Source organism: Candoia aspera, chromosome 3 (genome assembly GCF_035149785.1).
Source record: "Candoia aspera isolate rCanAsp1 chromosome 3, rCanAsp1.hap2, whole genome shotgun sequence".
Classification (NCBI taxonomy): domain Eukaryota; kingdom Metazoa; phylum Chordata; class Lepidosauria; order Squamata; family Boidae; genus Candoia; species Candoia aspera.
Window position 1 is genome coordinate 21,761,938 of NC_086155.1, and position 12,847 is coordinate 21,774,784.

Sequence of the window (12,847 nt, forward strand, 5' to 3'; positions counted from 1 at the left end):
CAGGTGCAGCACTATTCATAAGTTTCTATCCAATGTTCTTGGGACCAATTATAAGACTAGGGTAGAGGCAGAAAGGTTGTCACCCACACTAATAACAGGGTAAACTCTGATAGGTCAGTCACCTGGGAAGAATTTAAATTATAATGTAGGAAAGTGCCATGAGTAATTGAACAAAAGGTGTCACACTAGATGGGCTTCATGCAAGAGGAGGAGCGTGATATGGATATTTGGATCAATAGGAACCAGTAGGTAGAAAAATATTTTGTAGTCTTCAGGGTTAATTGGACTCTGCACTCCCAATAATATTCTATGCACTCTTAACAATTTGTCAGCAAGGTGTCTGCTTAGTACCCTGTAGATTTATATCATATTACATCATTGTGGATCACACCCCTAATTTAGAAGAACTTAGTATTTTAAAATACAAATTATTTTCTGGTCGTTCTCAGCTGCTAAATTATAATGAAACCGAATCAGAGTTCAGAGAATACTGAACTGATAAGAAATGCAGAATAATATGGACTGGATTTCAAAGTATTTCATACCACTCTTTCAGGCTTTTTTGTGCATCTTTCCTGGTATATAGCTTTAAACTACTTACTTTTCAGAAGCAAGGTTTGACTTGGTCAAGTGCAAAAATATTACAGAAGAAGATAATGTAGAACAAAATCAATTTCATTTGTTCTTTCAGTAATATTTATGTTAGCACCACTCCATTATGCAATCAAGTTCATACTACATTTGATGTTAATTTCTTATTCATGAATGTGCTCTATATTTTTCATGGCAGAATTTAATCTTATATATGCCTTAGGACTTTTTTTCTCAAAGGGTTTGTTTTGTGGGGAGGGACTAGGCTCCAACATATGCATCTCACTTTCTGTTGAAAAAAATGCTTCCCATTTAAAAATGATGTGTAGGTTTCCGTATATGAGCATCTTTTTAATGTTTTTGGAAATTTGGGCCACAGGTAAATGAGGTAATCTGTCCTTGAATGAACTCATAATTTGCTTTCTCTTTTAAAATCAGGGCTTGCCATATGTTAGCATTAAGCAGAATAGTCTGTACTATAAGCCATCTATAATTATTATAATCCATTTGGAAGGCTCAGCTATTCTATTCTACTATCCTTAACATACTAATCTGCATTGACTTCCTTGGGTAAATGGCAATTTAAATTTCTGAATGCATTTAAATATTGATGTGCTGCTCTTTCTGATACAGAGCAAAGAAGTAAATTTTGTTTCACTTGGATCCAGTCTGGATATCTTTGAACTTGATATTTTTCTTTAGAGAAAATTGTTGTGGTTCTGTTATTCAGCAGTTCACCTATGGAAAGTACATTTTAAACATTGGAGAAGAATTTACTTGATACACATTCTTGGTTTATAAAGATATTGTTTTAATGACACTGAGCAAAATAAATTGTGCCTTATTTATTTGAACAAATAAATATTATTATTCAATAATTTGTTCAATTATTATTATTACTGTTATTCTGCATACCTGATCATTCTCCTGATCTCTTTTGATCTCTTATTTAGCTACAGTCTAGTTTGTACTAACCACCTGAGGTTGCATTAGAATAAGTAATGCGAAAAACAAAAGATTCATCATGGCATTACGTTTAAAGGCTAAACAGCATATTGAAATGTATTTTTATAACATAAATATTAACCTGGGCTTCTGTTGCTTAGCTTGATTCCAACAGAACCAGTTAGAATATGGTTTTTTTTTGCCAGTCATTACATCTGAGCTGTCTCAGTTAATGAGCAATTAAGTGACAACATAAAAATGTTCTTGGCTGATCCCCAAAAAGCTAATTGTGATCTGACCTTAAATGCCACTTCCAAGAAAGACCACCAGGAAATGCCAAGACTGTAGCTAGACTGGAAGGTGAAAAATCCCAGAAGATAGCAGTGGCAAACCACTTCTTGCTGCCAAAGAAACTATATAGGTAAAGAAACTATAGAGCAGTAATCATGAGGAACTGAGCTTGCCTCAAGGGGGTCTTGAACAAGCTTTAACTTGAAGAGGGGCTACATTTTGCTTTGAATTGATTATTTTCAGAAAAAATAACGATGGTTTAATGAGAAACACAATTTACGAATCTACTAAATATGAAATTTATTGCAAGAAATTAGAAATTTAAATAGATAGGTAAAAAGAAAGAATTCTAAAACTGAATATTCCTGTCCTAAAATGAAAGAGATAGCAAGTTTGTATTTCATATAATTCTTCTAGTTAGTGATTTATGTAAGTATTTTACCTGTGTTCAGTTTCCACTGAATATTGGTTAAGTGAATTTAATAAGGTGATAAGAGTTGGAGAGTGGTTAGAAATTTATCTTTGGCTTGAAATCTTTTGAAGAAATTTCTCACTACTTTCGTACTTCTCTTACTCTTTCCATTCAGTATGGTACCTCAGCGAGGACCTGTTGTTGCTGTGAAATGACATTACAGTATTTTGTTCTGACTTCATGGCCAGCATACAAAAGAACTGCTTTTGCATGTTCCTTAACTATGTTTTTTTATTGATTTTGCATGGGTACCTTTTTTGCCCCTTTGCCACATGGGAAAGTCCTTGCTCTCAGTTTCAAAAGCAATTTGTGATACTGTGTGGGGGGTTATAGTTTGAAAAGTAGGGGGAAACAAATGTTAAACAGGGAATTGAGCCTTAGCTATGCCTAAATGAGCTTTTTAGATCTCAGGTTATATTTGAAATTTACTTTATGTCAATTACATTCTTTTTCAGCTTCTCCAGCACCAACAAGGACAGGCCAAACAGGAAGCTTATCTGGTAGCCCCAAACCGTTCTCTCCTCAGCCGTCAACTCCTACAGCTACAAAGCAAGAAAGAACATCTACTCCAGGGAGCATTCTTAATCTTAATCTTGGTAAAGTAAAAGTGCCATGAATAATCACATTTATCAGTGATCCTTGTTTATATGTATGAGGTCAAATTTCTGAAAGTCAGTGGATTTTTAAAAAAAAAAAATGTTATAACTTCAAGAATTGTTCATGCACTAATGGAATATGAAGTTTACATATGATAGTGATGATTAAAGTGGAGGGCATACCTGTTTGCAACTGCTGTTACTAAATTTTGGATTAATATTCAGAAGATTCAGCTTTTCCCTTGGCTTTCAGCCTAACTTCAATAAATGCCACTGGAAAATAGTTGATCAGTTTTATCAAAATATGATGGCTGTTTTTTGTGAGAGCATTTATTTAAGATTGGACTGACCGTATACATGGTAGTATATGGAGCTTTCATATCAACTTAACCAAGGATTGTTTGGGTCCTTATTCAGTATTTACTCACTAGCATAAAAAGAGTTCGTAGGGGATGCGGTGGCGCTGCGGGTTAAACCGCTGAGCTCCCGTTGTTAATCCCAGCTCCTGCTCACCTAGCAGTTCGAAAACATGCAAATGTGAGTAGATCAATAGGTACCGCTTCGGCGGGAAGGTAACGGCGTTCCGAGTCATCATGCTGGCCACATGACCCGGAAGTGTCTATGACAACGCCGGCTCCAAGGCTTAGAAACAGAGATGAGCACCGCCCCCTAGAGTCGGATTCGACTGGACTTTACGTCAAGGGAAACCTTTACCTTTACCTTTATAAAAAGAGTTCAGAGTGAATTGTGCTGATTGGTTACAATCTTACACATAATTAACTGCAGAACTCTTACCTACTTCTGTCCTGTCCTACAACAACCTATTGTAAGATTCCAACCATACTTCCAGTATTTGCAGAATTAATCATTAATGATAGTTAATGAATGTGGAATGTGATTAAATTAGTTCGTGTTTGTTTAAACTTACATTACTTAATGGCAATATTTTTAACTTGATATTCTAGATCGTAGTAAAGCTGAGATGGATTTGAAAGAGTTGAGTGAATCAGTCCAGCAGCAGTCTACCCCTGTGCCGCTGATTTCACCAAAACGACAAATTCGCAGCAGATTCCAGCTTAATCTTGACAAAACAATAGAGAGTTGCAAAGCACAGCTAGGTATGCATGTGCATATGGTATGATTGATTGTGTAGGCACTGAATACATATTTCTGTCAATACTTCATAAATATAATGTGATGGTGGAGTATTAGCCCTGTATTCAAAGAAGCCAGGATTCAGAGCTCTTCATGCTCTGATCTTTGAACAAGCAAATGCTACTTTGATACAGTATTAAAATATGGAAGATTTTTTCACAGAATTATTGTAAGATTTATAATCAGTGGGCTGCTATGATTAGATCTATTATATGCATGTTCACTGATTCATGTGGCTTTATTTTTAAATTATAAGCTATTTTGGAAAGAAATGGGGTAAAAAGCTTGCTTATGTTTTATGATTAGGAATCAATGAAATATCTGAAGATGTAGCAGTAGAGCATAGTGACTCAGAGGATTCTGAAAAGTCAGACTCCAGTGACAGTGAATATATCAGTGATGATGAACAGAAGTCCAAAAATGATCAGGAAGAAGAGGAAAAGGAAGGTATAAGAAGTGACAAAGAATCTTTAGCTGTGAAAAAAAAACTAAAACCACCAACTCCAACAGAAGAAAAAGATGAAATTAAAAGTACAAGCTCAGAAGTGGAGAAAATAAATAGCCCTGCCAAAGAGAAGGCAAATATAGACTCTGATAAAGAGCTTTCAGAAAAGGGGAAAAGTTTGCCACATCCTACAAAGGAAAAACTGAAAACTAAGGAAGAGACAGACTCACCAACAGTGCATCTTGGTCTAGACTCTGACTCAGAAAATGAGCTAGTTATTGACCTAGGCGAAGACCAGTGTGGCCGTGAGGGACGAAAAAACAAAAAAGAAGCCAAGGAATCACCTCCTAAACAAGAAGGTAGGATATTCTAACATTTTTTTCATGTGTCTCGATCATGAAAATACTGAATACCACTTTCAGAGCTATCCCTAAAATCCTCAATGAAAGATTTTTGTATTTCTAGACTGATGGAAAATATTTATTTCATTTAAAAATGGAACTATTGCTTGTTGCGTTCTTCTACATTTCTGTAGCCAAAGCTGTATGATTTTTACATAAGAGAACATTTTACATAGTTGAAAGGTGTTAGAAAACTCAAGATAATCAAGGTAGATAATCATAGTAGAAAGGTGTTGGAAAACTCAAGATAATCAAAGTATCTTCAGGTACAAAAATATGCAGGAAAAAAGACTTGAGGAATTTAAAAAATACTACTGCAGCAAGTCAGTACAGGTAGTCCTCACTTAACATCCATTTGTTTAGTGACTATTCAAAGTTATGATGGTGCTGAAAAAATGGACTTGCAACCAGTTCTTGAACTTACGACTGTTGCAGCACCCCTACAGTCACTTGATAAAAATTTGAACCAGCCCGCATTTACAGTGCCCCCCCAGCTGACCTTTGTCATCTTTGCCTGTCTCCCGTCCACTGGACTTAACATCCCAGCCACATGTGGGAAGCACCATAGCTCTGGGTTTTTTTCTGCACTGCAGCTCTGGGGCTGCTTGCACCTTTGCACACCCTTCTGCAGACCCACTGCACTCACACCATGCCTCACCAGCCACTCGCACACCCTCTCCCAGCCCCTCTACACTCGTGCCGCACCTTGCTGGCCACTCTCACACCCTTGTGCACTCTCCCGACCTAGCAACAGCCACCCCCTGCTCTGCCATACCTCACCGGCCACCTGCGCACCCTCCCCAGCCCCTTTGCTCTCACGCCATGCCTTGCCAACCACCCATGTATTCACATCCTTTCCCACCCAGCAACAGCCACTTACGTGCCTGCAGGCCTGCTTGCAAGCCACCTGGGACTTAAAACTTCCTGCTGGCTTCCCCACTGACTTTGATGGTTGGAAGCCAGCAGGAAGTTGTGAGGAGGTCCTCACTTAATGACAGCAATGGAGACTGCAGGTTCGCCATAGCTAAGCAATGTGGTCACGTGACATCTTGTTTCACAACCGCATTGCTTAGCGATGGAAATTCTGGTTCCAGTTACCGTCATTAACTGAAGACTGCCTGTATAGGGGGGAAAAAAAGACAAGCGTGAGAGAGGGAATAATGTGGAAAGGGAAATAGTATAGGCCAATTGAGTGAATTGGCAAGGAAAACCTAGTTGTGGTGTATTGTCCAACAAATGGCATGATTAAAAAACTACGAACTGTTCTTCCTGTTGGATTGTTTAGGGTGTTATTCAAACAAAGGACTCTGGCTCATTTCTCAGAATGAGTCAGGGGAAGAAGCTGGAGTCATTATACCCAAAACACAGAGATTGAAACAAAGCGTAAAGAAAATAATTTACACCAGTTGCACAATATTGCAACATAGAGTCAGTTTGGATCCCAGTCAAAAAAATCCCCATACTTCTCAATTTGCCATCATTGTGGCAAAAAATTACTTAGAAAACCAACAAACTGGAGAGGGTCCAAATAATCATATTAGTTCAAAGTTAGCAGGTTACAGCGAATTATTGGTCTCTTGCCCAGTAGTGGCAAGAGCAGGAGCCACAAGGTTGTATAGATCTTACATAATAAACTGATGAAAGACAATTTGAGCATCCACACAGAAGATCCCAAATAAAGAATTGTTTTATAACCATTAAAGGAGATAACCACAAGCACAGGATATTCTTCATGATGTCAAAACAATACAAACACATTCTTAGAAATACAAAATAGCATTTCTTTGATACTTCTTTGAAGTTGAGTTGAAGTCCTAATCGTTACTCTAACAAACTGGCCCTGCTTTTACAACAGGAAGAGATAAGGAGATATGGCGGTACGGTATATATCCTTGAGTCTTCCCTCCTCTCAAGGCATGAACTCTGTCACTAACAGGCACAAATTGGCACAATATGTGAGAGGTATGGAGAAGGACCCCTAAAGAAACGTATAGCAGTGCTACCCCTAAAAGACGTAAACATACAAACTGATTCAAACTGAGCTCTCATTCAAACCCACCACAGCTGCAAATGTCAGCTCAGATTAGACCCACTGATAAGTTCAGAAGTATTATATCATCTACTTGCTTACAAACTGGCTGTATTATTATATACCCCAAAGCAGTGAAGTTTAAAATCTGCACTGAGCATTCTTTATGAACTATTCCCTCAAGCCCAACTCACCTCACAGGGTTGTTGTTGTGGGGAAAATAGGAGGAGGAAGGAGTATTAGGGGTGTTCGCCACCTTGAGTGATTTATAAAAATAATAAAGGGATGTAAATAAATAAATTTCACCTATTAAAGGTGCTTTTTTATTTATTTTTATTGCTTTTTAATTAATAGCAAAAAAAACAACAACCCAAAAACAAAACACAACGGTAAAACATACATTGTCATAGAGAGGGGAAAAAACATAAAAAGTGCTTTACAAAAAAGTGGAAGAAGTGCAACAAAAAAGAAAAGGAAAAAAAACCATAGTATAGTATGTCATTATAGCAGTACACAGTTACAATTATATATATATACTCATCTAACAGAAATATTCAAGGGTGTATATATTTCTAATACATTTGTATGGGAACTGTTGTTCCTGATTATCTTTCAGCTGTGCTCATTTTTCTAAGACATTTTAAAAAAGACATTTTTCTCTTAAAATGTCATCTAAGAAACGTGCTAAAATTGCACTTCCCTTTTATTCAGCCATATCACACTGCTGACTCATACTCAGTTTGTGATTAAGTATAATTGCAAGATTCTTTTCATCTCTACTGCCTATTCTGCATACAATTTCTTTTCCTAAGTGAAGAACTTTGCATTTATTTCTATTAAATTTCAGCTCATATGTTATACAATATGTAACCTATTATTTCTATACCTATTTTAAAGTACTGAAGGTGATAAAAATTATTTAGTAATCTGTGGGTCGTTCTGTAAGAATTTTAATCTTCAGGAAATATCCTAGCAGTTATTTTATGTCTTAACCACTGTTTAATAGGCAAACTTTAAAAAGATCCAGGAGTCACTCCTTAGGAGAATGAAAAGTTAAGGAAAGAGTAGACATATTAACCCTTACTCAGGGACACAAGTGAAACATAACTCATACTGGTGATAGATATTTGAATGTTAGGTTTTAGAAGATCTAGTAAATACTTTTCACTGGGACTTTCACTATTACTCATTGTCTGCCTTATGCTAATTATGAATGCTAATGCAGGTAGTCCTCGCTTAATGACCACAATTGGGACCAGCAACTTCATCGGTAAGTGGCACAGTCATTAAGTGAGATATGTGACTGTGACGGACTTACGACCTGACTTCAGCCATGGTCACTAAGCAAATCACCTGCAATTGTTAAGTGAGGCATCACATGATCACAACTTGCAATTTTACTGCTGGCTTCTCCATTGACTCTGCTTGTTGGAAGCCAGCTGTGAAGGTCGCAAATGGTAATCACGTGACTGCGGGATGCTGTGACAAGCATAAACGCAAAGCACCCAAATCTTGATCATGTGACTGTGGGGACACTGCAACAGTCGTAAGTGCGGGGGCCACTTGTAAAGTTACTTTTGTCAGTGCCATTGTAAATTTGAATGGTCATTAAACAGGGCAGTCATTAAGTGAGGACTGCCTGCGTTTATTTATTTATTTATTTATTTATCCATCCATCTAATTTGTCCCCACCTGTCTCCTCCCTTCGGGGGACTCTGGGTGGTTTACAATAATCAGTTAAAACAACAATCATACAATGAATAAAATATACAATATAAAATTACAGTAATAAATAATATAAATAAGACTAAAAAAAAAAAAGTCCAAGTGGCAAAAGAATCTAAAACAGTCCAAATGTGGGAGGAGTGGTCTATAGCAGCCATCCCCATGTAGTTCTATTCCCCTCTCTTCCCCAAGCGAGGCGGCGGAGCCAGGTCTTCAGACTCCTCCGAAAGGCCAGGAGCGATGGGGCCAATCTCACCTCCGGGGGCAGCATGTTCCACAGGGCGGGCACCACTGCAGAGAAGGCCCTCTTCCTGGACCCCGCCAGATGAAATTCTCTTACAGACGGGGTCCGCAGCATGCCCTCTCTGCACGATCGGGTGGGACGGGTTGATGTAATGGGGAAGAGGCGGTCCCTCAGGTAACCTGGCCCCATGCCATGTAGGGCTTTAAAGGTGATAACCAACACTTTGAATTGGACCCGGAAGGAGACTGGTACCCAATGCAGCTTGCACAGCAGCAGTGTTACATGTGCCCTTCTAGGGGCACCAAAAACAGCTTGCGCGGCTGCATTCTGGACCAGCTGAAGCTTCCGGATACTTTTCAAGGGTAGCCTCACGTACAGTGAATTGCAATAGTCTATATGAGAGATAACAAGGGTATGAGTGACTGTTCGAAGGGCCTCCTGATCCAGAAAAGGGCGTAACTGGTTCACAGCACGTAGCTGTGCGAAGGCTCTCCTGGCCATGGCTGCCACCTGCTCTTCGAGCGGGAGCCGTGAGTCCAGGAGGACCCCCAAGTTACGCACCGGGTCTGTCTGGGGCAGTGCAACCCCATCCAGAACCAGAGACGATAATGTCCCATTACGAACCATTAACCCACAGCCACTCCGTCTTACCAGGGTTCAGTTGAAGCCTGTTGTTCCCCATCCAGACCCCCACAGCCCCCAGACACCACGAGAGGGCAGTCACAGCATCACTTACCTCACCCGGGATGGAGATACACAATTGAGTATCATCAGTGTATTGATGATACTTCACCCCATGGTGACGGATGATCTCACCCAGCGGTTTCATGTAGATGTTGAAAAGGAGCGGAGAGAGTACTGAACCCTGCGGCACCCCACAAAGAAGGAGCCGAGGGTCGGATCTCTCGCTCCCTATCAAGGAGCAAGGGTGATCCAGAAACAGCTGTTTCATTATTATTTAATAAGGCATTAATGGATCTTATTAATTTGTATGCTGCCCAACTCCCAATGATTCTTTATTTGGGCTAAAGCAGGTTATTATTTCTTACCAAATCTTTTTTATTTAAATATCATCCAAAATTTGATAGTAATTTTTTTCTCCTATTTATATGGGTACAGTATACAAAATACATAGTATTACATCAATTTGGACATAATATTTCTTCCCCTTGAGGGCCAGTTCATTCTCTGTAAACCAAACCATTGCTATTAAATCAAGAATATTGCATCTCAAGCAGACTGTTGCCCTAACATTGTTAAACAGTTACATGCCACCTAGGAATCTTTAAATTTCTCTGAAAACCCTGCTCATCTGGATTTTGATCAAAATAAGTGGTCTCAGTGTTGTGATTATGGTCACTCTGATAGTAAATAAGAATGTAATAGCTTTGAAATTACTATGGTAGCTATGTCCCTGTTAGTGTCACCAAAATAGACATTTGCGCTGGTGAAGTGGTATGTGCCCTCTAAGAAGTTTAATGTTTCATTTGGTAGTTAATTCCTGAAACTTACTATCCTGACAAGGCAATGATTGAGAATGCATTGGTTTCAGTTTTACTGTTTCAAATTCTGAGGAAGATGCCAGGCTCTGATATCATAGATGGATGTAGATCAGTGACAGAGAACATCAAAAACAGGACATCTGTATGATACAAGGGAATAAAAATGGTCGACAGGAGATTACTGAAATGCCAAAACAAAAAGTTTAAACTCTCTAAGCAAACTATATACAGCTATTTACTTTCATTTAATCATACTTGCTGGTGAAACAATGCTTTTGCAAACACTTGTAAATTTCTTTCTAAATCCACTGGTTGAAAACAGATTTTCACTTAATAACAGAATCAAATGCTTGGAAATCCATGTTACATCATACTCCCCTGTAGCAGTGAATTGCCAATAAATCTTTGTCGTTATTTTTTTACCTGCTTAGCTACAGCTAAACCCCCAGTTCCTTCAAGTGTGAACAGTCAGCCTCCGGTTGAAACTCAGGTGCTTACTCGATCAGCATCCCAAACACCCCCAGCCGGCGTCACAGCTACAACAAGCACTGCTTCTGCTGTCAGCACTCCAGCTGCAGCTACTGGGAGCCCAGTAAAAAAGCAGAGACCTCTCCTGCCAAAGGAAACTGTCCCAGCTGTGCAGCGGGTGGTGTGGAATTCTTCAAACAAATTTCAGACTTCTTCCCAGAAATGGCACATGCAGAAGGTGCAAAGGCAGCAGCAACAGAATCAGCAGCAGCAGCAGCAGCAGCAGCAGCAACAGAATCAGCAGCCTCAGTCTTCCCAAGGAACGAGATACCAGACAAGACAGGCGGTAAAAGGTATTGCTCACCTTTCCTAATGCCTATTCATTGCAATATGTTCACAGTAATTCTGCCCAGAGATCTCAGATGACTAGTTCTTTCATAAATGTGAATTGCACAAATATGAGGAAATCACCAAACATCCCACTAGTATGTAGTAAGAGTCCTTTCAGTTGGAATATGAATTGTCCAGTCCTTTCACTGATTTAGTTAATCTGGTTGATTTAATGTTATCAAAATAATATAAGGACACAGATGATTATGACAATAATAACACTGTTGTTAGTGATGGGTTGAATCTAGATAGGCCATCCTGTAGAAGGAAGATCTCTTCTCATATATGGAAGTCTTTTGGAACCAGCAGATGCTTTCTTGATGCAGGATGAGGAGGTTATTTTTGCTGACTGTCCTTTCCTCACACATGATTCCTGAGCCCTTCAGAGCAACATTTTGGGAAAAAGAAAAGATTGCAGGAGAATGAGGAAATTGGATCTCTCTATCCCCTTCTTTGATTGTGAGCTAAACTCTCTTTAAATGAACCTTCTCTGAGTAACTGCTTGAGTTCATACCATATATGAAGGAGCAGTTATCATTGTGTTTGTACTAGCAGCTTTTCATATAAACTGAAATATGTTTAGCATATAATAGAATAAATTTACTTAAATTACCTAATATTGTCTGTATTTTGTTTTAAGAACTTTAAAAACTGCAGCCTTTGGAACTCCCACTTCTTTTTTTCCCGTCAGCTTGGTTTAACACTCAGAGCTTTTTAATGATCTTGTAATGTTGTAGTTGGTCCTAATAAACATAACACATTATTGATCTTTAAATTCCTATGGGGCATTTTACAGTTGACAAAACCAGCATGTGTACTCACTATGTTCCTAACTGTCTTGTCTTAAGATTTTCTGTTAACAACGAGCACAGATTAAATAGTATAGCTCTTATAACTAAGCTGAAAAACTACCAAATATTTATTTAAGAGGGTTGGCTGTTCTTAATTTTCTAAATGCACTGAAATATACAGTAATTCACTTCCTGATTTGTTCTGTATTCTAGCTGTTCAGCAAAAAGAAATTACTCAGAGTACTTCAACGTCAACTATCACCCTAGTTACAAGCACTCAGCCTGTTTCTATAGTAACCAGTTCTGGATCAGCAAATACCCTTTCATCTTCAGTTAATACAGACTTGCCAATAGCAACAGCTTCAGCAGATGTGGCTGCAGATATTGCTAAGTATACTAGTAAAGTGAGTTTTTTAAAAAGTTATTTAATGTTTGGTTTAAGTTAATGCATTTTTAACACGCACAGAGTGTTCATTACTCCTTTGTTATTTTCACCATTCACATGGATAGGATTAATTTTTGAGCACACAGAAGAACCTTTACAGCAGTATTTTAGATTGGCTCCTAATGTATAGCCAGAAGATGTATAATTTTTCCTGTTCTATGTTTTTTGAATAAGAATAGAACAGGAAAAATTAGCCAAAATATTGTGGGTTAAATACCAATAATATTTTCTGCAGAACTTGGCCAACCTTGTTTAGGCTCAGAAACTAAGCAGGGCTGGGCCTTGTTAATACTTGGATTGGAGATAGCAAGGGTGTAGGCTATACTAGGAAATTAACAGACAAACAGGAAGACGGGA

The 12,847-nt window shown here is 38.5% G+C and overlaps 1 protein-coding gene across 7 annotated transcripts in view; it reads left to right on the top strand.

The window, feature by feature from the left end:
- The window catches only part of ZMYND8 (zinc finger MYND-type containing 8), a 95,614-nt gene that overhangs the window by 68,981 nt on the left and 13,786 nt on the right, over positions 1 to 12,847 (top strand). For all 7 annotated transcript variants that reach the window (XM_063297094.1, XM_063297093.1, XM_063297096.1 and 4 more), the window contains 5 exons: positions 2,755 to 2,895; positions 3,861 to 4,013; positions 4,357 to 4,854; positions 10,828 to 11,217; positions 12,259 to 12,449. In XM_063297094.1, the coding sequence (XP_063153164.1) occupies positions 2,755 to 2,895; positions 3,861 to 4,013; positions 4,357 to 4,854; positions 10,828 to 11,217; positions 12,259 to 12,449 (1,373 nt within the window). The remainder of the gene's footprint in view (positions 1 to 2,754; positions 2,896 to 3,860; positions 4,014 to 4,356; positions 4,855 to 10,827; positions 11,218 to 12,258; positions 12,450 to 12,847) is intronic.